The following is a 27,006-nucleotide window of genomic DNA, read 5'->3' on the forward strand; positions in this document are numbered from 1 at the left end:
AATTCCTGCCATGTACCCTCAAGGGGTGTACAGGATATGATAGTACTACATGAAAAAATTACATCATTATTAATTTCCTATCTACAATTTTCCTCCAAATCAGTCTGTTACTTGTCAAGACTCCAACATTATCAGATCTTATATTTCTATCATCTAAAGCACTTTGTACAGTATCAATCCACCTATATCTTGGTCTTCCTCTAGGTCGTTTTGCTGCCAACCTGGCAGAGAACACTTGTTTTGCTAATCTTTCCTCGCCCATTCTGTTTAAGTGACCATACCACCTGAGATTAGCTCTGCTAACACATTCCTGGATGCTGACAATGTCAAGTTCTTTCCTAATATCCTCGTTTTTAATATGATATTGCCATTGATGCCATCTGTTCACGCCTATAATCTTTCTCAGGACTCTCATGTCTTTGGTCAAGTGTTTTACTTCTGACCCAGCTCTCAGATCCATAAGTTAAAACGGGTTTGAACACTGTCTTGTACACAGCTAATTTAGTGTTCCGACTAATTTCTCTCTTATTCCATATGAATTTATTCAATTGACTTCCCACCATACCAGCTTTGCTTATTCTGTTGTCTATTTCTATATTTAATTTACCATCTTCAGTAAAAATCGTGCCTAAATAGCTGAAATGTTTTACTTGTTCCACAGGTTCTCCATTCACAACACAGTTGACATTTTCAATGATTCTGCCTATTTTCATTGTCTTTGTCTTTTTATTGCTGACCTTCAATATCTATTACAACAGCTATTCAATTTAGTCAGAGAATCTTGCAGACTTGTAGCGGATTTATTTAGAAGTATAACATCATCCGCATAAAGCAAAGAGCTGACATTAACATCTCCAATTTTGATATCATGTTTAATACCACTTTCCTTCATAATGTGATCCATATAGATAATGAATAACAGAGGGGATAATGTACATTCTTGTCTCACACCAGATTTAACATTAAACCATCTTCCTGTACTTCCTTCAATTCTAACTGCTGACTTACAACTCAAATAAAGACTAAGTATTGCTTGATATAATGCCCTATTGACACCATATAACCACAGCGTATTGAATAGCTTCTCTCTTGGCACCTTGTCATATGCCTTTTCCAGATCGACAATTTGGGATTTAGCCGACCAAATTGTATTCTTATTGGTTAACCAAAATATAGAATGATAGTACAACATTGTGTAGAGTAAGGTTTATTGAATGAGAGGAGTGTAGTGTGCTGTCGTCTGCAATGCAAGGGTTGCTTAATAGTAAATGGGCAGGAGGTATATGAATTAATAAATAAGCTTGATGACAATAAGGAGATAGAATTTGATAACATATCACCATGTTTCTCAAGGGAACTGGCAGTAGCATTGGCATGCCTGTTTATCGAGTCTTATAACAGACACAGGTTCCAAGAGAGTGGAAAGAAGGTAAAATTATTCCATTGCATAAAGGTGATGATAAGGCTGTGGCTACAAACTATAGGCCAATCTATATATCTGGAGTTGTTATTACAGTATGGCAAGAACTAGGATACAGAAATGGGTTGATAGTAGCAGTATTTTCTCTACTTGTCAGCATGGGTTTGTTAAAGGGAGATCATGTTTTACTAACTTACTTAGGTACTATAACAAGGTGACAAATGTCTTGGACGAAGGAGATGCATATGCAGTGGTATACTTAGAGTTTGCAAAAGCTTTTGATAGACTGCCACACGGCAAGCTGTTAAATAAACTGGATGGGATTGGATAACAGAATAATGAGTGGGATCAGTGACTGACTGCCAGATATGTATGGGAGGTGCAGTATCTTAAAGGAAGAGGGTCACTAAAAGTGTGTTGCAGGGGTCTGTTAATGATATTGGGATGGGTTTAACTGGTGATGCAAAATTAGGGTGAGAATTCATAGTCAAGCAGATGTTATGGCCTTACAGGAGGACTTGAATAGATTGCGTGAATGAGCAGGTAAGTGGAACTATTAGTTCAACCTTGCAAAGTGTAAGGTTTTGAAATTTGGTAATTAATGATGGGATGTAAAGTATACACTTGGGGGGGGGGGATTTAAAGAAGAAGATAGAGAAGATGTGAGATCTGGAAGTGGTGGTGAACAAGGACCTGAAATTCAGGGGCCACATTGCACAAGTTGTGAGGTCATCACATCAGATAATGGCAATAATGCAGAGGACCCTGATGTGCAGAAATAAAGAGGTTATGATTCCATTGTATAAGGCCTTGAGAAGATTCAAGAACTGACAGATTGAAAGAATGTAAATTGTAAAGCCTTGTGAATAGGAGGAGAAGGTGGGGATTGAGACATATAAGTTAGTAAGGGATTGTTATCATGGTTTACATGGAAGAAATTTTTCAAAGAATGGGAGAGGGGGAATAGAACAAGAGGCCATCCCTGGAAACTGTATAATGAGGGTGTGAGTAGAGGAGTGAGGATAATATTCTTTGTAAGTCAATGCATTGCTTGAGTGTGTTGTGAATGCAAGACACATTAAATCAGTTTAGGACATAGTTGGATGAGCTTTGTGTGTGATAGTGTGCACCTCCCATGATGAGTCTCTGACTCCATGGAGGTCAGATGTTAATAATAATATCTGTGGTCTCCAATTCAACTGTTTTATTTCTAACCCAACTCTCAGATCTATAAGTTAAAATCAATTTGAATGCTACCTTGTATATAGTGCTCCATATAAATTTCTCTTGTTGGATCCATGCCAGCTTTGTTTATTCTGATGTTCTAGAGAAGTTTATATTCATATTTGATGTTACATATTATCGTTACTTCTTCCTTTCCCTAATTGCTATTGCTCAAATATAACATTCTTTGTTTCTTATTTAGCAGGATCTCACCTGTGTTAGTCTTCAATTAGACTAATTATGTCCACATGGTAGTACTTGTGTAGTCCTTCTGCCAGTTTGATTTCCTTTCTGTTGATAGTTTTTATGCTGATGATGCCTATCTTCAGTTCTGATGTTGCATTTGCCTCTAATAATAGATGAATTTTCACCATTTCCCTGATGAAAACAGCATAAGGAGTAGGAAGTGTGGGAGGGTTGTTCAAATGTGCAATGCCCCAGCTGGCATAAAATTTCATCATGTTTATTAATAATAATAAATAAATAATAAATATTATCAATAGTAAAGTCATACCTGCAGAATGCTTTTTATTTGTGCGAAAATTGGTACATCGGAATTTAGCTTCCCACACCTTATAATCTTCTTCCCAGAAGGGACTAGATGTATCTTCACTACGATCACCTGGATCAGTTCTATTCCTTCAAATAATAAATTAACACAGTTGCATGTGAATTCTAGACAGTGTTTCTTCAAATAAATAAATAAAAAATAATAATAAAAGCCTAAAGGTTTTTAACTAGAAATGAAAATGAATAAAAAGTAATGTTTCCAGATATACAGGTAAATTAATTTGTGTGTTAAGAAACCAAGGTTAATGGAAGTGAGAATACAGATGTTTTTATTTTATTATTTTTTTTTAATAGAAATTTCACCAAAACATGGTCAAGCTAGAGAAGAAACAGAACTTCTTCAGGTCCCTTCAGGCTTCCAATAAGCTAGGCACAGTTGTCTCTAATCAGAGATGCAAATAACATTAACAAAAATACATGGCATGAGATTTATGCCAACTGCCTGCAGATAAGAGAACACAGATATCATTCCCTTGACCAACCAAACATATACAACCTTTGGCACTGACTTCACTCAAGGCTGCTGCTGCTGCTTAAAAAGTAACTGAAAAGCATGTATTGTTGCCTTTTAATTATTTATTTTTTTAGGTTGTCACTACACCATAACTCAGAAATTTGTAAATTTCTAAGATCAGGAAATGAAATATGAAAAATGAGCCTTGAGTATGAATGAAAAATCTATATTTCAAAGTACTATATGTTTGCATTAAGAAACCAAGATTTCTATAACTGATAACTATCAACAGCTACCTTCTTATTGCACTTCTTAAATCACATTACTTCAAAAATTTATACTGTTCTTTTCTTAATGTTTTAAGGACATATAACTCAATCTGAGGAAACAGACAACACCCGCCTACTCTGCATACAATAAAGCCTCAAGAAAACCAAGTTATAAACAAGTACTATTTAGGGAAAAAAAAAAAGATTCTCACTAAAATACTGAAAACCATTAAGAAGACAAGAATTATTGTTGAAGAGTAGGAATGTCAGGACTGGTGTAAAAGTGAAACGGGTCCACTTAAAAGTGTTTTTTTTTTAAATAAATATATTGGAAATTTTTTTAGAGAATTCGATAATTTGAAAAATTAAGATGAACCGCATAGCTTAGAAATATCGAAAAAATTAAGAAAAAGTTAAGTATGTCATGAATGCATGACAGATATGTAGATACTAGTCTATTTTATCATTTACTACGATAAAATATTCACAACTCTATTATAAACAGATAAAATTTATCAAAACTTACACACACACACACACACACACACACACACACACTGTACATGGCCATTCGCAGTCAAGAGAAATGTAAACAAAATTAAAGACGCAGTATTAAATCATAACCGCATAAAATAACTGTTAATTAGCTAAATAATTAGCATAAAATAAAAATTTTATAACGATTCATTCATTAGTGTATAGGCTAGACTACCGTGAAGCAATCGTATTGATTGCAGTAGGCTACCATAAACAATCATGTTGCTGCTTCTTCGTTATCAATACATGAATAGTTATACCTGTAAATAAATATGAATTTCTTTTTTACATTATCTTTTCATTTTTGATGTCTTGTGTTAGTAATACGTAAAACATCTATAATGTTATGTATCATATAAGACAATATTGATATAGGTACTGAGAAGACGATTCATCTTGTAAACAGACGACGTAAGCTTATGGTACTGATACAATACAGTACTGTAAATGTATTTTCTCTTCTTTATGATTTTCTTCAATAACATTTTCTTTTCTCTAGCTTACTTGATTGTAAGATTATTATTATTATTATGTGACACCTCCAGGGAGTCGAAAGACTCATCAAAGGAGGACACCTACTTTACAACTCTATCTCCACCAACTACAACAAACTGCAACTATACCAATGCCACCTACCACCACTAGTATTTCCACAGACAATCACAAACATCCATGCCCACGGCAGGATTCGAGCCCACAGCCTTTTGGCTGGAAAGCAGATACACTAACCACTCAGCCAACCAGGCTAGCCAATAATATACTATTATATAGTATATTATTGGCTAGCCTGGTTTAAGTTTAAATGTTCAATAATCAAATCAAACATCTGCTCTATCTTTAATTTAAAATTCTTACCATCTCGCACTCAATATATAGTCTAACTGGTGCAGTCATAAAACAAATAAATTTCTTAGACTACAGAGTGCGAGAACATAAGATCTAGTAGAGAAAAAAAAAGGCGCAGTCGATAGTTAAGGCAGTCGACCATTTATGACATCTCACGAAGTTTAAGTAAAGGAAAAAAGGGCAAAGCAGAGTTGAAAAATAAGAAATATAAAAATGTAACAATTTTTTGTTATCATTTAACTAAAGAACCACCTGATAAGAGGAATAATTCTGTGAATGAACCAATTCAATGCAGCTAAGTGTAATAAAAATGTTATATGTGGCTGCTTTGTTGTACTTGATTTCTGGTCATATTAGGGAGAAAAAACACAGATATATAAAATTACATTTATTAAAGTCAATAAATTTCATTCATTCATTCATCGGTGGCTTTAACAGGCACTTAAGCACCCACGGCCTTTCCAACCATAATACGAGGATAAGGTGGTTACCCCCTATGCCTCTAAGTATTCTTATTCTTGTAAATTACATGTGTTCTACTGGCTGGTTTGTCTGTTTTGAGGGATAAAAAAGCCGAATTTCTGGGGGGAGGGGGGGGGGGGGGGGGAACCTCTACCTCCAAAACTAGCTAACTCACTTTTCATTGAAAGAGACCAGATAAAGGTTCCTTGCGTCACTGACAAGAATTGAACCCAGGTCTTTCTAGCCAAAGGGCTTTGTCTAATACTGACTGAGCTACAGAGCTCATTAAGTCGTTAAATAGTTTCATTAATTTGTAATAAAATTTTAATCATCATCTAAAATATATATATGATACAATACATTTTACTAAAATTAAAAATTATAAAATATATAATAGATTCAACACTTTTTTGTTTCAGATTTGTAATTTCAAATTTATAAAATGTCCTGAGTCTTGAGCTCTTTTTTTTCCAAGTTAAAGACAAAAATGATTCAAACTGTTCCTGGGAATTTTGTTCTGGGAATTCTCAGAACTGAAATCATAGTCATGATTTCACACAAAGTTTTTAATCTGAATATGGAATAATTCTCATCTTGAAAAACTCTGGACCTATCATTAACCAGCTCCCTCTCTAAATATGCTGCTCATCTCTTGGCAATTCTGAATGTAACCTTATCCATTATTCATTTTCTATAGATCATTCTCTCTATCAAAGTAATCTCATTAAGTTATCCTATGACAATACAATGGTGCCAAATGGGATGACCTCCATTTAAGGCAGTCGTCCATGTGAAATTCAGTGATCAAGATGCTGAACAAATGAATCATTACACACACACACACACACACACACACACACACACACACACACACACACACACACACACACACACACACACACACTTAGGGCAACAGATATCAATGGATTAAAATACCATGGAATAAATCAAATGATAAATAATGCTAGACTGGAAAGCATTTGGAAAACTGTATTCAATATTCAACTACCACCATGCCTATAAAAATGGAAAGTTTTTAACCAGTGCACAAATGGCTGCAAAACATGAACACTAAATGTAAAGGAAATACTAAGAACAACATAATTTGGTATGGAAAGATGCATATGACAAAACTGAATCACAAAAAACTTGGATAAGAAATCAAACCAAAAGTCTCTGAATTATAGAGAGAGAGCGAAACATCTGAAGTGAAAATGGACTGAACATAATGCTCAAAGACAAGACCGACCAGCCAAAAAATTTCTGCAAAGCAGGAAGAAACAGCTAGGAGGAGGGCATGGGCACATATGTTTATGGAACTGATAGTAAACAAAGAAGTGTGTAATACATTATCAATTATTAAATATCAATTATTGATATTTATCTATGCATCATTTATTTTTAAACAGCTTGGTAAAATATACTGATTTTAAGAATCCACCCATTGTAATTTAGATATATGTTTAATTCATATTAAAAACAAATATTACTATTACATTACACTCCCAAGTACTCACTATGAGAGGGTCTTCTACTCCACTTCACACAACTCACCATCTTCACTACTTAATCCACCAACTACACAATACGCCATCCCAGAAGGAAAAAAGCTCGCTACCTCTGTATGAGATTGGTTAACTCACCTTCAATTGGGGAAAAAAAAAAAGGTCATATGAAGATTCCTCATATGAGGAATTTCAATAAAAATCAAACTCAGGTCCTTTGCAATCAAAGGTTATAATGTACTGTAGTTCTTTCAATTGCACTATGGAGGTGCTAAGAACTACTGTTCTTCAACTTTAAGGTTCCTCACAGTTGTAGTATAAAAACTATAGATTAACTAAATATTTTTATTTTCTCCTACCAGCTACTCAAGATTAGAAATTCTTCCTCACAACTCAATAAAATTTATTTAATGTCAAGTACAAACCTATAATTTTGTCTCTGAATATTTTTGGAACACATGCCATTTCCTGAATTCTCACTTCGAGATAAAGATAAAGAACTGTTTTCATGTTCTATTGCCAGCTCTTCTTCTTCATTCTCCAGCGACTGCTTTGGGATAGATTTTGCTATATCTAATTCAATTTCTTTTTCATGTTCTTCTATGTTTGGAGATTCTACACTGCCAGTTCCTCCACCTTCTGTTTGACTTGTATCATCTACACTTTGGCTACTTGGAGAAGATGCATAATATGCACTGAGCCCTGGAGATTTGTAAAGCTGGTGTACTTCTTTATCCAAGAGTTTATCCATAATCTAGAAGATAAAAGGAAAAATATATATATAAATGTAATTTTAGAATGTTTACTGAAAATTACAATAATCACTACTTTTTTGAGAGCCCCTAATCAGAGACAATCAAATTTAAGTAATAACAAGTTTACCCCCCCCCCCAACCATGAACTAATCACTAAAATAACACAGGTTCAACAAGCATTTGTATTTGGGTCTATTAAAAATATAGAAGAAATAAATGAAGTTTAGAGTTTCAAGAGTATAGTATTAGCATTTTTACACCCTAAGTTAAATCAGAAACGTACTGTACCACAATGCAATTAAGAGCTGAAAATAATTTTTAAAATAAATTACTTGAAATTATGGTGTCCACAGTAGCAAGGAGATTTTGTTTTGATATTTCACAGTTAAAAATCAGTAATGACAGCTCTTAACAACAATTACAAAGTACAGGAATGAATGGGAGATAAATTTCTAAATTTCATCAACACTTAGAATGTTGAGCAGTGCAAAAAGAAATGGTAGGTATTTCTGGAGAAAGGAATTGGGAAAGAAAAATACTATTAAATAGGCGATACAATTTACAAACAATAAAATATAAATCTCATTATGAAAATGTTTTTAATGCAAGAAAACAATGGCATACTTAAAAAACAATTCACAAAAATATTACCATATTAGAAACATCAAAGAAACCACTCATCTGATTTAAGCAGTGCGTTTTACTAAAACTATCAAAAATTCTGGAGTGACTATGTAACTGGAAGCAGACCTCTACATAAGCTGTAAGGAATGGCAAGAGTTAAATGGGGCTTCTGAATCAATGCCTAACTCTTACCTTCAAGAGATGCATCCAGTTAGTAGGTATATGTCTGGATACAAAAGGAATGAGAATGAGCTGAAAATATTTATACCGACTTAAAAATTTAGCCCAATACAAACTGTATTCAGAATTGGCTTAAACCATGGACAAATATGATGGTACAACATCAAGAAATGTCATGTTGGTTTAAATATTGCCTGGTTAAACAAGTCTTCCCTCTCATGTTCAAACACAGTGTTTTTATGATGGAAGCAGAGTGAACAGTGAAAATTTAGTTATTGGATCACTTTATAATCAACAGAACTGATCCATAGGCACCATCAGTGTAAGAAACATCACAGAAAAAGTGTAGGAAACAGTAAAGGAATTTAAATTTCAGGAAAATAAAATTTTAATAAAACATCAAAAACAAGAGTAAAAAACTTTTTTTTTTTTTTCAACCTGTGTATAATTAAGTAAAGTACGAAGGATTTCCAAAAAGTAAGGTGACATTTTTTTTTCTCTCGAGGATGTTTAATGATAGGAATATGAAATACATCAAGAAATAAGTGAACATGCACACTTCACAAAGTCTCCAAATTGATTCATGCACTTGTCCCAACGATAGATCAGTTTATCAATACCAGTGTTGAAGAAGTCCATGCCCACACCCTGTAACCGACATCACACTGCCTATGAACTTCCTCATCAGTAGCGAAACACCTTCCAGAAAGGTGTTTCTTGAGGGGGAGGGGCGAACAAATTGAAGCAAGAAGGTACTAAGTTTGAGCTGTAGGGGGATGTGGCAGAGTTCCCAATAATTACAGTGCAACCACTCATGAGTGGTGTGCACAGTGTGTGTGTGTGTGTGTGTGTGTGTGTGTGTGTGTGGAGTAGCATTGCTATGCACCAAAATTATACTACTTGTCAGGAGTCCTGGTTGCTTGCATCAAATGTTGGCTTTCAGTTTGACCAATGTTGCAGAGTAAAGCTCTGCACTGATTGCTCTTCCCTTTGGCAAGAAGGGAGGAATCTTCACCAACAAAATGCCTTGCCAATCCCAGAACACTGTGGCCAAGATTTTTTGGACAGTGGGAACAGTTCTGAATTTTTTACGCACAAGAGATTGTAGATGTTTCCAGGGTCATGGGGTCTTGTTGTTCTCTTGGGTAAAGTGATGAGCCCATCTTGTTTCCTGTGACTAGGCATGTGAGAAAATCCTCACTTTTGTCACTGTATTGCAACAGATTCTCCAGACACATTCCCATACATGTTGCCTTGTGCTCCTCTGACAGTTGTCAGGGCACACTTTTCGAAAGTCAAGGACATCATGAACAATTTCATAAACAGTGGACTTTACTTAAGTTCACCAGTTGTGCAATTTCATTCACTGGTCTTCAAGAACGATGCCTTTAATATACGAAATTTTGTCTTCTGCCTTGCCTGATGAAGGCCTGCCTGCCCAATGTCAATTCTCAATGTCACCATGGCACCTTTGACATCACTTTTTTACCATACATAAGAACCAGTTCATGGTGAATGTTACTTGGTGAAGCCCCTTTTGCTTGAAAAAAAAAAAAAAAAAAAAAGAACTTTATGGACACTTGTTTTTGGACCACACTTGCACAGCAGCCACCATCTTGAAATTGAAATAAGCTATGAGGTAACAGTAGTGCCACACTGCAATGGCAGTCTTTTTGAACATCATTAACAGATCTATCTGTCCACCATGTTTTATCTCATTCCCTTTCACCATTATTAAGAAAAAAAATTGTTACCTTACTTTTTGTAAGTATTATTATTATTACGGGTATCTTCATGGAGTCAGTAGACTCGACGCGGGAAACCCAAACTATCAAAACAATATCTATCATATCTCTTCTTGAATTCATTTACAGACGAAGAACTCACAACTGAGTGAGACAATGCATTCCACTCATTCACCACCCTCCAGGTGAAATATAACATAGTATAATATATAATATATTTAATATAACATTTCAAAGTGAAATTATCCACACAGCATGTGTATTTGCTACTTATGTTTTTATCACAGGTGTATGGGAAGAGAATATGCTATTAGAGTTCAAAAGAAGCAATTAACAGTCATGATTACTCATATGCAAGGATTATGAATATTATTTAAAAAAAAATAAACAGTTTAATGGTGACATAGTTCATGATGACACTTCCTAAAACTTGGGTAGGGGCTCAATCTGAACAATTCAAAATTAGGTTGAAGTAATATTTCAGGTAGTTCTTTTCTTGAAAACAATGGAAACACTACTTTATTATACAAAATGTTTCACATTACCAACAAGAGATGATCATATCTGAATTTGCTTGCATGCAGTATCTTAGTTTGGGTCTAGCAAACTGTCTGATGTTTGCTAGACCCAAGCATGTCGCATGGGATGTAAGGTATAATTTTTCAGATACTATGTATTTGATGTAATCTTTGTTCTTGAATTCTGATTTTAGAAGACTGGTCAATTTGTCCAAATTATGAAAGCTGACAAGACCAAGGATGATAAACCAGAGAAGAACCGAGTAGATAATTTGTCCTTCACGATAGGTAGAAGCAAATGCGGTTTTCAAAATGATTTCAAGGTAGTATATCAATTATATTTATAAAGAATGGTATCAGCTCCAATGCCCCTTTAAGGTAGAGCATCGCCATGCTTTTAAAATCTGATGAAATCTATTTGAGGATTGATATTTGTCAAAGATTCTCAAAAGTTAGCTTAGTCATATCCATTAGTAATCATAGCACTTTTTATGCTGTTTAGTTCTTCTAACTGAATGAAATCAATAGAACAGATGAAGCGAACTTGGTGAATCAATGTTTTGACAGTGTCATATACTTTGTGATGGACAATGATGTGAGAATGATTGGATGTATCAATCTATAAAAGCAGACATCCAACAAACGGAAACACTGAATGGTACCAATGGAAGTATGAGTTATTAAGTGTCCAGGGAAGGAAGGCAATCGTTTGATTCTTGATCAATAATGATGATATGGTTGTACAAATAGTTCAATTTATCTAAAAATGTAGCAATTCAATCTCCAAGTGTAATTACTGCAAAAATGTCATCTGTAGAGCAAAGCTGACTCTCCAAGTATTTCAGTGCTAATGTAACAAAGATATGACAGTCTATGGCAGTTCCATCAATCTATCTTATATAACTTATTTTTAAGAGTGAAATAGCTAGCACTGTTCAAAAATTTACACAAGTCCACAATATCCGAATAAAGATATTCAGCAGCATGCTCCAAATCTGCTATTTTTAACAAAAAATCTAGAGTAGCCAGTAAAGTTTTGAAGTTGATTAAAAATAAACTTTGCAAGGAGATGATACAAGGAGAGAAACAACTGAATTGGCCTATTGTATGCAAGGGATAATATCTTTTGGGGCACTTCTGAGAGACCATAAATGCATAAAATTTTAGCATTATGAATACAAACTGTTAACTGTAGACACACTTCAAGATAGCATAATGGTCTATTAATTTGTTTAAATAACCGGCCCTTGTTGAACCTTAAATAATTACAGTATAGGTGGATTAATCTCTGGGTAGAACACTTAAGTTCACCAGACGTTTAAATAGAGACATTTGCGTTAAACAGAGTATAATGCTTTAAATAACGGCTTCATGCATGTAACAGAAAACTAAATCGAATTTATTACTCCTACATATTTTGCTAATATGTCATGAGTTTTATTCAAGGAGAAGGCAGAAGAAATGGTAACAACACTTAAATTCTGAATACAACAATAAAGCATGTAGCATACACATATCATGTCTCAGTCACTGCTGTACAGTAGGAGGAAACAATATTAAAGTTCAGAGATGTGGTATAGATATATAATTAATTAATTAAAAAATTATAAATAATTAAGAGAAATCACTTCCTAAAAGAATAGGCATACATATATCCTGTCCAATTAAGATTAGGATGGTGGTGTAAGACTTTACACAATTCAAAAAAGAGGTGATCAAATTTAAACCTACTGTAGTGTAGAATTTTGATATGGTTCTAGTGAGCTCTATGTTTATTGTTGATGGCACGAGAAACAAGGAACCTTCACATTCCAAAAATTTATATAATCTTGATGTTCTTTGATTCTAACAGTAGCAGAACAGCTGATTTGTCCAAAGTAGCAAAGATGATAAGAACAGGGTATTTGATAAACACCAGATAAGGATAGAGGTGATAATGTATCTTTGATAGGCAGTAAGAAAGATGACAACTTCCAGGCTGGTTTGAAGTTGGTATACAAATTATCAGTGTGAAGGGTGTCATTGCCATTTGTTCCATTAAGGTAAGGTATGCTGATCCTTTTAACATCAGATTACAATCTGGAAGAGGGATGATAATTATCAAATATTTTCTGTATGAAGATCTCACCATATCCATTAAGTAAGTAAGAAGAGAGTAAGTTTCTATTTTATTTAATTCTTCTAATAGAAGAGACTCAGAACAAATTGTGCATGCTTGGTGTACAAGGCTTTTGATAATACCTATTTTTTTGTGAAGGATGATGATGTGAAGATACCTGGATATATCTGCCTATAAAAGATGGCTTCCTGTAAACATAAAATTCGATGTTACCAGCAGAGTTACAATGTATTCAAGTATCTAAAAAGGGGAGACTTTTGTTAGATTCACATTCAACAGTGAACTCGATGCAAGTATATAAGGAGTTAATTTTATCCAGAAATTGAAGTAGTTCTGTTGCATATCACAGGTTCATATCCATGATAGTGCATTGGCTTCAGGATCAACATGTTGTGTTCTGAAGAATGAAGCTCAGTTATAAAAATAATTAAAATATTTACTTAAATATATATTTATATACAAAAAATAATACATACAAGGAATAATTAAATGCCATTTTTAAAATAAAATAAATGAGCTCAATTTTGTCTCACACTCTATTCAATAATGAGAAACAAAAAAATATTTTTACAAAAACAAAACAGAAAATAGCATTCAGTTAAATGTTCTGTAGTCTCATTTGGCCACATAAAAGTTTCTTTTAATGCATCTATCTTTCATTTTTCCAAAGTAGGCATGGAAAAAACTTTCACAAGAAGCAGGAATATATTAATTGAGCAGTTCCAAATGCATTTCCAATACCAAAATTTTCACTGCAAATTCCAAACTGCTCCTTGGAATATATATCACTTGCCGTTAATTGAGCACAAAATATTTTCACATACAAAGGCTTGATATATCATACTGTACTAATTATTAACTTCACAGTTCTGTATCCTTGTAAAGTAATTCAAAATGAATATAAAAACTCTTCCAAGATTTGAGAATTTAACTCAGTAGCTTATTAAACCTCTTTGGCTCTGCTTCCTTGCTTGCCTACTGTTTACTTTCTAGTGTTCCTGTCACCAAACTTAGCTGTTCTAAAAAACAACAACAACTAATGTGCATGTTCATTACCAAGATTCAAAGAGAAACTTGAGTGACAACATGGCTGCCATTGCTATAGCATTTACACATTGTACAATAATAGTGACATACGAATACTACTGTAACACAAATCTACAAATAACATACATACGTTTTTGAAATATTCCTTAAGGATTATAATATATGGTAAGCAAGTTTAATACTAATAACTACAATTAAATTATTTTACATCACTATCACTTAACCACACAGCTGCTCCAATAATACTAAGCATGTAATTGCAATATTGAATAACAAATTATTATGATTATTATTACCCTAAGATCCCATGGAGTCAAAGACTGATCTAGGAGATCCCTTTGTCACCCACACAGCTCATCATAGTGCTCTTTAAGCATATTCAAATTCTCTGCAGACACCACACTCTCAGGCAAGGCATTCCAATCATTCACAATTCTGCATGCAAAAAACCAGCTTCTCACTCTCCTGCTCACACTCTCCTTATACAGCTTCCAGGGATGACCTCTTGTTCTCTCCTTATCTCCAACATTTTATGGAAAACCTCTTCAACATCGATCCTATAACAACCCCTTAACTAGTCTCTATCATATCTCTTCCTCCTATCCACTAGATTCTGTAAATTGCATCTTCTCAACCTTTCCTCATATTCAACATTTCAGAGATCAGAAACTCATTTGCAGTTGCCTCTGGACCCTTTCCAACATCTCTTCATCCTTTTGAAAACCAGGTGACCAAATATGTGCACAGTAGTCCATGTGTGGCCTAATCAGAGCCTTATACAATGGAACAAGAATCTCTTTACTTCTACAAGTCGGTATTCTCCACATCATTCCCAGAATTTGTTGTGTTGTCCTCACAATTTTGGCAATATGTCCTCTAAATTTTAGATCCTTATCCAACATTCACCTCAAGATCTCTTATTTTCTCCATCTCCAACAATATATCTTCACCAAGCATAAATGCTACATCCCATTTTTGTTTCCGAAATCCTCCCTCCTGTGCCCATTCATTCAATCCATTCAATTCTTCTTGTAAGGCCACAATGCTCTACTCCTCATAGTTCATCCTAATTTCACTTGTTTGCATCATCTGCAAACAAGTGAATATCCCCATCTAAATCTTCCCAAATATCATTAGCATACAGGTTAAATAGCAATGGCCCTAAAACTGACCCCTTGAGGCACACCACTAGTGACTTTCCTCTTATGGGATATTGCTCCTCCATACACAACTTGCTGATGCCTATCAGATAGCTAATCCCCAATCCAATACACTAGTCTAATATCCAACCCCATCCACTCTAGTTTGACTATCAACTTATCATGGTGTAATCTATCAAAAGCCTTTGCAAAATCTAAGTATACTACTGTGTATTCATCTCCTTTGTCCAATGAAGTTGTCACATTATTGTAAGAAGTAAGTAGATTACTAAAACATGACCTCCCTTTAGCAGACCCATGCTGTCCATCTATATGATGATTAAAAAAATATCACTATATAATGATTAAAAAAAAGATTCCAGAATAACACAAAACATACCCAGGGGTTGATATTGGATCAGACCACAACCCTGTGGTCATTAAAGCAGCAATAAAATTAAAGAAAATAATGAAACCTATAAACATAGAAAAATATGATCTTGGCTTCCTTAAAAATCAAGAAATACAAGATACATTTTTCAAGGAACTGGCACGATTCACTGCTGTTAACGTTCCTGATTCCACTAAATTTCCTTACCCTAAAGATGAGATTGAGGATAGATGGCAGAAATTTAAAGAGGGCATAAAAAAGACAGTAAAACAAACAATTCCCAAACTTGTCGCTTACCCAGCGACAGGTTAGTAACCTGCCCTGGGGAAATTCAAAATACTTTCAAGTTTCATGCAAAGAAAAGCCGGACGGACTGTCAGGGAAAAGACCACAACCAAGGAAACGGTAAACGAAATTGGAAAAAGGAACACATAATGAAGATTGCAATATGGACTGTGAGAAGCATTGCACACAAAGAAGAAGAACTCGATAAATAACTAAACCAAGCTAACATAAAGATATGTATAGTAACAGAAACAAAGAAAAAACAAAAAGGTACAAAAGAAACAAACAACTATATACAAATCTACAGTGGGGTAAAAAAAGAAGAAAGAGCAAAAGCAGGTATAATGATTATGGTACATAAATCCCTAAAGAACAATATTGTATATTACAACTATTTGAATGAAAGACTAATAGAAATTAGACTCAAGACATTAAGAGGCCACATATCAATAATTGGTGCATATGCACCAGAAGAGGGAAAAGAAGAAGACAGTAATATATTTTATAAAGAATTATAGAATGCCATAGATAAAACAAACAAAACTGACTATTTACTGCTAGCAGGAGACTTAAATGCCAGAATAGGAAACAAAAAATACAAAACAAACATAGGTAAATTTGGCGAAGATACATGTAATCAAAATGGTCGCAGATTGCGTGATTTTGTCATTTATAATAATATGAGAATAATGAATTCAATGTTTAAACACAAGGAAATACATAAATATACTTGGTCAGCCAGAGGATACAAATCAGTAATTGACTACATTATCACAAATTTTAAATTAGCAGAGTTAATTTTAGACGTAACAGCATATCGAGGCTTTGAATTAAACTCTGATCATTATATGGTATCAGCAAAAATTCGTTTTAAACCAAAGTGGCTAAAAACACATAGAATTGAAACTTCTTACCAGCCAAGCTACAAAATTTCTTCATTACAGGATCCTCAAGTTAGACTACAATATCAAAAATGCACAAACTTAAAAACTGAAACCACACATGAATCAAGTGACATAGAAGATGAACGGAAAAATTTGAAACAAATTCTCACAAAAGCAGCAACAGAAAACTTAGGAATAAAGCACAAATGGATTAGAAAAAGAGGACTACGAGACTGGAACAAAGAAATGGAAAATATAATAAAAACCAAAAAGGACAGTTACCAGAAATGGCTAAATTCCAAAACAATAGAAGCAGAAATAAAGTATAAAAGAAATAGTGCAATTGCAAAACGAGAAGTAAGGAAAAAACATAGAGAAAGATGGAACAATTTCGTAGCAGAACTAGAAAAGGATTTATTTAAGCCACAACCCAAAACCTATGAAGTAATAAAATACATGAATAAAGAAACAAAAGAAAAGATAAAAATACAAACAATAGATTTAGAAAAATGGGTGACCTATTTCCAAAATCTCTGGACAGATGAGAACAATGAATTAAAATTTTATAGGACAAAGAATGACCTAATAGAAAATATCACAATGTTAGAACTGAAAAATATAATAAAGAAGATGAAAAATAGGAAAACTCCAGGAGAAGACAATATAAATATAGAACTATACAAAAATGCAGGTGAAAAATTTAATGAAAGACTTCTGAAATTTTTAAATATGGTTTGGATGTCTGGAAAAACCCCTAACTCTTGGAAAAAAAAGCACTGATTATCCCAATATATAAAAAAGGAAATAAAGACAATTGCAATAATTATAGGGGAATTAGCCTGCTGAATATAGGATATAAAATATATGCAGGAATATTAAAAGAGAAACTAAGCAGCACTGTAGAAAACAAATTACTAGAAGAACAAAACGGTTTCCAAAAAGGCCGATCCTGCATAGAACCAATTTTTACTTTAAAATTATTAATAGAAAAGAGAAGAGAATTTCAAAAAGAAACACAAGTGGCATTTATTGATTATGAAAAAGCCTTTGACAAAATTAATAGACAAAAATTGTTTAAAATATTAACCGATTTAAACATACCAAACCAACTTTTACAATCTATTCAAGAAATATATACAGGAAATAAAATAGCAGTTAAATTAGAACACACCTCAGAATGGAAAGATATATCAAGAGGGGTACGACAAGGATGTACCCTCTCACCTCTGCTTTTCAATATATATATAAATGAAATAATAACAATCTGGAAACAGCATAACCCATTTGGTATACAAATGACCCCGCAAATGAAGATAGATACACAACTATTTGCAGATGATCAAATAGTATTAGCTACATCAGAAGATGACTTACAAAAATCATTAAAGTCACTAAATGATATCTCAAAGCAATATAATATGACAATATCCAAAGAAAAAACAAAAATAATGACATTCAAAGGAGAAAACCCAATAAGAAGTAAAATAGTGATAGATAATAAAATACTAGAACAAGTAAACACTTTCAGATACTTGGGATGTGATCTATCATATGAAGAAGAAAAAGACAGACACTAAAATATCAAACTTTGTCAAAGTAAATGGCATAATAAATAATATATTTAAGCCATCCCTGGTACAAAAACACACTCAGACTATATAATGTCTTGTCAAAACCAACTCTACTATATGGAAGCGAAACATGGACCATGAAAAGGAAAGATGAAAAACGAATTCAAACAGCAGAAATTAAGTTCCTCAGAACAGCTGGATATACCAAGTGGGACCACAAAACAAATGAAGAAATCTTACAATCCCTGAAAATAAAACCAATTAATCACTACATAAGACAGTATAAACAAAAATGGCTAGAACATTTAAATCGAATGGACAACAGCAGACTACCAAAAATATTATAGATACAAAATAAGTGGAAAAAGAAGAATCGGAAGACCAAGAAAGAGATGGCATGAGACCAGAACAGGCCACATGGCCTATATTCCATGTTAGGAAGAAGAAGAAAAAGAGAAGAAGTGTAAACCCTGGATGAATGACAAGTATACTGAAAATGATTGAGGAAAGAAAGAAAGAAAGAAATACAAAAAATCGTCCTGAATACAAGAATTTAAACAAGGAAATCAGGAAAGAATGTAGGATTGCAAAAGAACCATGGCTCAACAACAACTGCAAAGAAATTGAACTTCTGGACAAAAAGCACAAAAACAGAGAACTTCATGAAGAAGTTAGGGAGCAAACTAGCAAATGTTGCAAAAGGGTAGGATCTCATTGCATTGAAGATACCAGTGGGAAATCCTAATGAAGAAAGACAAAATAAGGGATAGATAGGTAGAGTATTCAAAGGAACTCTACAATCATGATAGAATAGATAAGACAATGCAAGAAGATTTGGAGGGTCCTACTATTCTTACCTGAGAAGTAACAAATGCCATTAGGAAACTGAAACCAGAAAAAGCTCCAGGAATGGATAGAATTATGGCAGAATATCTAAAGGCATTAGATGATAAGGTTATAAGATCACTGACCGACATATGCAACGAAATATATGAAACTGGACACCTGCCAAAAGATTTTAAGCACTCGACATTCCTACCAATACCTAAAAAATCGAAGACAATCAAATGTGAAGAGTACAGAACAATCAGTCTGATCAGTCAGATAGCTAAAGTTATGTTATATATTATTCTAGAAAGAAATAAACATAAAATTAAATTGGAAATTAATGAAACACAATCTGGTTTTCAGGAAAATAAAGGAACTAGAGGACTCTTCAACATTAGAACTATTACAGAAAGATATCTGGAGAAGCAGAAAGAAGTCTACTTATTGGAAGTTTTTTCACTTAGCTATGCTACCAATTATATATTGGTTTAATCTTTTATCCAAGTGTAAGCAAACAAAGTTTGTTCCTTAAGTATTTTCAGGACTGGGGCAACTCGCAGTAAAGGTGGTATAAGTTCTGATCACTTGCCTAAGTATCCCATAATGTACATATCCTTATGGGTATGTATAATGCTATGCATTCTGGAAAGGGTCACTACCAAGACTAGTTTTGACCTTTGAGGTCTCGTCAGTGAGAGCCAGACCCAGAGGTGGTGATACTAAGTGGAAGTAATGCAGAAGTCATATCACCATATGTGGTTTAATCCTTTATCCAAGTGCATTATGGGATACTAAGGCAAGTGATCAGAACTGAAAATACTTAAGGCACAAACTTTGTTTGCTTCCACTAGGACAAAGGATTAAACTAAATATATAATTGGTAGCATAGCCAAGTGAAAAAACTTCCATCAACTATCTCTAATCCAGAGAATTTTAATAATAAGGTGTTGACACCTTTTGGCAACTGGTATATGGTGATATGACTTCTGCATTACTTCCACCTTAGTCTCACCACGTCTGGATCTGGCTCCCACTGATGAGACCTCAATAAAGGTCGAAACCAGTCTGAGTAGTGACCCTTTCCATAATGCATAGCATTATACATACCCCATAATGTGCTTTGCATTATGGGATACTAAGGCAAGTGATCAGAACTTATACCACCTTTACTACGAGTTGCCCCAGTCCAAACTTCAGGTGCAAACTTTATTTGCTTACACTTGGATAAAGGATTAAACCAAATATATAATTGGAAGAGTACTTATGTTTTATTGACTACACAAAGGCCTTTGACAATATACAATATGAACAACTAATCAAATGCATCAGAAATTTAGGAGTAGATGATAAAGATACCAGATTACTGATAAATCTATATTGGGAGCAAACTGCCTCAATAAAAAAAAACAGGAGGAATTCCCAAGAAAGAAGGGTGTCAGACAAGGCTGTGTTCTTTCTCCTATATTCTTTCTTTTAAGGTTACATGGTGATCTGTATTCTTATTTACGGACACAAAACACATGTGTTGAAATGATTATTTTACTAATTATTAATAAAATAACACTTGACGTTTCGTCCCCTGTATTGAGGTCATCATCAGAGAGATACATGTGTATAGGAAACCAAGCTACATGCTCTTGCACTCTATAAAGGTAAATTAAATGTACACTGTTAATTAATCTTTTTCTTAGCCTGACCTCTAGTGATAAAAAAAAAATAAATAAAAAAACTACAATAAACTCTGCTAAAGTCCTCCTGTACTAAGATTCTTCTGGATTTGTATAGTTCAGATTGTTATACTATGATTTTCTTCTGGACTTGTACAGTTCAAGTTGCTATTGAATGTTAGGGGGGGGGGGGAACTTCACCAAGTCTTCTTGTATTGGGATTTTTCTTTGGCTTGTTCTGGTTGCTATAAAGGTTGCAAATGGGTCCTTCACATTCTTGGAATGGTTAGGCCATCATTTTTGTTCAGATTTGGATTACGTTTGAGCATTTCACATGCCTCTTTAAATTTCCTCTCAAACCAGGGACTTGATACCTTTCCAATCAATTCTGTGGTATGTTTGGAGTGCATGGTCAGAAAAGCCGGTTTTTCCAAAATGGAAGCATTTAATGTGTCGTTTGTGTTCGTCCTTCCTAATTGGGATGATTTGCCCTGTTTCCACTATGTATGGTAGGATACATGTGCATTGTATTTTGTAAATCCCTGGGTGGGATAGGCGTGAAAGAGGATCTTTGGAAGAACTGAGTAGGTGTCTTAATTTTGTCGGGGGTTTAAAGGTGGTTTTGATGTTGAATTTGTGTAGGGTTCTGTCTATTTTTTTGAAAAGGTCTCTAACATAAGGTATGGCAATAGCATTCTTGAAATCTTTTTGGTTTTTACTAGTAACTCTGTGGAGGATCTTGTGAATAGTTTTTTTACTGTATCCATTTTTTTTATAAATGTATGGTTGATGATCTTGTATTCCTGGTTTAGAGCTTGTTCATTTGAACAAATAGTTTGAGCTCTGTGTTTAAGGGTGCTTATGACCCCTAGTTTTTGTGTTGGATGGTGATAAGAATTTTTGTGTATGTACTGGCCTGTGTGTGTGTGTAGGTTTGGGGTAGACCGAGAAGGAGAGACAGCCTGAAGGAAGACATGTGACGAGTGTATCTAGGAACGGAAGAGAGTTATTTTTTTCTATTTCAATGGTGAATTGGATACGTTTGTGTTGTTTGTTCAGGTGGCTAAGGAATGTATTTAGTGCTTCGCAGCCGTGGGGCCAAATGGCGAAAATATCGTCGACATATCTGAACCAAATTTTGGGCTTTAAGCACACTGACTCTAGAGCTCGTTGCTCAAAGTCTTCCATATAAAAGTTAGCTATTGGGAGGGAAAGGTGAGCCCATGGCTGTACCCTCTTTTTGAAGGTAAAAATTGTTTTGCCACACGAAATATCCGGAGTGGAGTACGTGGGCAAAGAGGGCCGTGATGTCGTGTAGAAATATGTTCTGTAGGAGCAAGATAGTATCATGGATTGAGACATTGGTGAAAAGGGAAGTTATATCAAAGCTGACTAATAAATCTTGGTCGTTGAGTGTAATGTTAATTTTGTTTATGAAATGTGTATTTTTTATGTAGGAAGGGGACTGACCTACCAATTCCTTGAGTGTGGCTGCTAATTTTTTTGCTAAGTGGTAATTTGGGCTGTTGATTCCTTCAACAATCAGACGTAATGGTGTGTCTGTTTTGTGTATTTTTGGCAGGCCATAAATTCTGGGCGCGTGGGCATAATGAGGTATTAGTCTTTTAGTTATCTCTTCTGCCCATGTGTTAACGGATTTAATTAATTCAGTTGTTTTCTTTTTGATGTGTTACGTGGGGTTGTAGTTTACCATTTGGTAGGTGTTGTGGTCCGATACCAAATGGTTCATTTTTTCTATGTAATTTGTCCGATTTAAAATAACAGTGGCATTCCCTTTATCTGCTTTTGTGATTATAATGTCCTGGTTATATTTTAGAGATTTAAGGGCCAGTTTTTGTATTTTGTTTAGGTTGCTGATTAGTTTTTTGTTTGAATTTAGTATACAAAATGTTTCCATGTGTATTTTGTCAGCTAGATTGGTGGGGAGAGATCTTAAACCTCTCTCGATATGATATATGATATCAAGTTTGTTTACTGACCTCAGCGCAATGCCGTAGTTAAGACCTTTGAGAGGTCTAAACTACAGTGAGAGTTCACCTTGTGTGAAACTGTAGTTTGATTGGTTGATAACCAGGCCGTGGTCCGATATATTGTGAAAATAAACTAATATATGGATCTTCAGAAGAACTCTTAGAGTCCTATGGCTGCCAAAAAAACTAATTTAGAAATATTAGAGATGATTGGAGAAGATAGGAATCTGTTGTAAACCATTAAGAAAAGGACACCTACCTTGGTCATATGTAAGGCATGAATCCCTACAAAAGACACTTCTAAAAGGAATGATACAAGGAAAGAGAAGAAGAGGAAGACAAAGAACAGATCGGATGAGAAATATTAAGCACTCAGAGTAGTCAACTTCCTGGAAGGAGATGACATCTGACAAGCAAACTGTCCATTAAAGATAATACCATTGTTGTCTGCCCAATTCTGGATCCTGGTTCTCACCAGCTTCTCCAAAACCTTGACCACAACACCTGACACACAGATAGGTCTATAATTTGATGCTCGAGTTCTGTCAACTCCCTTATTAAGCAGTACAATCCTGCCTTCTTCCACTCCTTTTGAACTTGACCCAGTGTAAAATCACATATATTCCTTTAAATTATCTTTTCATATAACAAAAAAAGTATTTCTCATTAAATAAATTTCTCACCAAACATATATAAAACTGTAAAAAAATGAACATAATAAGCAAAACGTTTATGTGAGATTTTTACAACATCAAGTAAAATAACTGGCACCGACAGTAAACTTGAATAATTTGATAACATCATCAGGGAAATCTACTTGTAAAAGCTGAAGAGTTTCTTGAAGTGATATATTGGTAAACAGTGAAATTACATCAAAGGTAATCATCATTTGACTCTTGAAGATCTTTAATTTTCTTTTTGCAGTCAAAACTATTTTTGATATAAGAAATGGTTTTTCCAGTAAAGTTTTATAGAAATCTTGAAAGATATTTTGCCAAATAATAAGTATGAGATCCTATTGGATGTAATGATAATCAGATTTGTGTACTTTAGGAAGTACATAAATGCATGGGGATGGGCATGATATATCCACAACTTTTCAATACTATTAGCATCTAAGGAATATGTTTGATCTAACATTTTATTCAATTTTTTTAGCTGGCTCTGCGTAGAATCTCTGTCAATAATGCTAAGTAGATTTATCCCACAAGTAAAACACATTTAAGTTTGTGATTATAATCACTGATATAAATAAGTACTGTTTCATTTCCTTTGTCAGACTGTTATTATAATATTATTTCAGCATAAAAATCAGAGATTTTAATTCAGGTAAAGAAATATTCAGAGGAGAAGGAGCTTAATACAAAATCTGTGTAATCTCAAACCTTAGCTTGTTAGTGTCATCAGTACATATTTCCCTAATGGCTTTTTCTACACCTATCATAAAGTCTAAATTAGGCAAATGATGAGGTGTTACAGCAAAATCTGGACCTTTTGACAACATGCTTAATTTATTATTGGGAAAAGGAACAGTTAGTTAAACACTAAGTTTATTCCATAGTGTTCATCAAATTGTGGCATACCCTTGTCAGACTTTGTAACAATTGTACTACTGTTGCAAAGTGAGCATAGCACTTACAGTTCTAAAAAGGAAATATTCAGTGTGAAAAAGAAAGCTGTGAGAAAGAATTTATGCTATACAGCATGGTAGAATGATTGGAGCATTACATGAAGTAATGAATAATAGTTATTTTAAGTTGCAATTGAAATGTCAAAATTTCTAAATACTCTAATATCTAAAGTATACAGAAGGTAAAGGATACAGAAAGTGTAAAGAAAGTGAGTGATTACTTCCACTAGGAAATAATACTGTTCAACTGTAAATTCTGGTGTTAGCATTTTCACCTTCAGAATGATTCTGGATTGTGCATGCTAGGCATTTATGGTTAGGTTAATGCACATGCAAGAAGTAGCAACTCTTCACTACCCACAAAGTGATTCGCATCTAGAGAGTGGTGGGCGTGTGTGTGTGAAATGCATTGTCTGAGAGGATAGCAAGAGCAGATGGTAATGGTGTAGATGGCATAGTATATCAGAATTTATGACATCTTTTTAATATTCCTTTCTAAAAATTCTTGATGTTCCATAAACGACAGTTCAGCTAACTGACAACTGCTCTCTCAGAGATCTTCTCCAGTCATAAAAAGTAGATTTCCTCATTATGTATTTTTTACAGATACACAGAGGCTGTTCAGCAGAATTGGCATCAATCACTACACCCACTTCTGCTGAACCTACAATAACATATGCAACAACTGCCTAGCATGCACCACTTTAGTTCAATGTTAATCAAATGAACCTACTACTCCTATTCATTTTTCATTCCAGAGAACAGAGGGTCTCTAGAAATTTTTTTCTGTAAAATATTCCCCAAAGATTGCAAACTCCAGTTCTTCAAAAGAAAACCAATAGATTGGTTTTTTCTCTCTCTGTCTCTCAATCCCTGACCACATGCACAGCATTAATTTCTATAGGTTCTGCAACATCTCATGCATTCATATTACATATAAAAATACCTAGAGTGAACATTCTGCAATGAATCTCTTGACTCAAGAGGTTCTGTAATAATAATTTTCCGGTAATGAAGTGGTAGGTATCATTTCATGAAGTGAGTTTCTGCAATGTTCGAATTATTATTTATTTATTTTTAATATCCTTTGTTCTAATTTTTGTGAACAGAAGAATGTGAATCAAGTTTCACTATGCAGGAATGTGTTATACATGGAAAACTATTGTATAGGTTTTCTTTTGCTGATAACATTTCTGAAGATTTTATCTTCAGAAATGTTATTAACCAACCAGCTGGCCAGAGAGATGAACTACGTCAAATAATTCATGCTTCGTATTCACGTCAATGGGGTGCTTGAGGGTCAAAGCTGGATAACTGGGAGGCAACCTCCATGTAGCCTTTTAAGGAATACTGAGAACTGAAAATAGCTTCTGACTTAAAAATCTATCCTCACCTTCTCATGGTGCACCCTGTTAGGTATGTACCTGGATACTGAATGAACAGGATAGGCTGGCAATTTGGAATTTAGCCAACCAAATTGTATTCATATTGGCTTAAACCACAATGCAAAATGATGGTACAACATAACAGAATTTCATGCAGGCTGGGGAGTCATTGGTTAAAGAAGGTCTCAGTTGTTTTTGTCAGGGAATCAGGATGAATAGTTAAAAGTTAAAAGTCAACTACTGGAATAAATCCCATCTCTCAACATCAGCAGAGTTCAAGATTGATATAATCAACATAAGAAGCATCAATGGAAAGGAAAAAACTAGCAGAAGAACTGGATAAATACCAGATTACAGAAAAAAAGAAGACAAAAATAGGCGAGGTCTTTCTAAACAACAAATACAAGATGTTATATTCAGGAAATAGCAATCAAGGAAGAGAAGGAATCTTGAATGGCAGGTAATATCAAGTAGTGATATGGGCAAATATCAGAAATGGGGAACTAAACAATGAGACTTATTCTACTAAGAAATGGAGGAATTTTATGTTGCATTAGAAAAGCCAGTTGACAAAAAGAAAAGGGAAAAGTTAGTCCTTGTTGAAGATCTAAATAGCAGAGTAGGAAATGATAAAAACAGAGAAATATTTTGAAAAAATTGAAGGAAAACAGCAAAGCTAATAATAATGCTAAGAAATCCTGGATTTCTGTTCATGATATGGACTAGTTCTTACTAACACCATGTTTCAACATAAAAATGTGTATATAAATTCACATGGAGAGAAGATGCAAGAAATAAGAAAAGTCTCATTAACTATGTTATTGCTGCTAGTATGTTTTCCCACTGGTTCAGACACAAGAGTATACAGAGGATTTGAAATTGGAAAGGTCTGCTTGGTTAACCTAGTGGCTGTGTGCTTCGCAACCCTGAGGAAGGAGTGTCCTAGGGAATATGCCTAGG

The 27,006-nt window shown here is 34.2% G+C and overlaps 1 protein-coding gene across 1 annotated transcript in view; it reads right to left on the minus strand.

Annotated features, from left to right (window-relative positions):
* The window catches only part of Dora (zinc finger SWIM domain-containing dorado), a 495,561-nt gene that overhangs the window by 159,418 nt on the left and 309,137 nt on the right, over positions 1–27,006 (minus strand). Inside the window, exons 15-16 of the mRNA XM_090399467.1 lie at positions 7,713–8,041; positions 3,159–3,283 (exon numbers count right to left, since the gene is read on the minus strand). Of these exons, the coding sequence (XP_090255593.1) occupies positions 3,159–3,283; positions 7,713–8,041 (454 nt within the window). The remainder of the gene's footprint in view (positions 1–3,158; positions 3,284–7,712; positions 8,042–27,006) is intronic.

This window comes from Typopeltis vanoorti, chromosome 1 (genome assembly GCF_054136105.1).
Source record: "Typopeltis vanoorti isolate ZY-2024b chromosome 1, IOZ_Tvanoo_1.0, whole genome shotgun sequence".
Taxonomy (NCBI): Eukaryota; Metazoa; Arthropoda; class Arachnida; order Uropygi; family Thelyphonidae; genus Typopeltis; species Typopeltis vanoorti.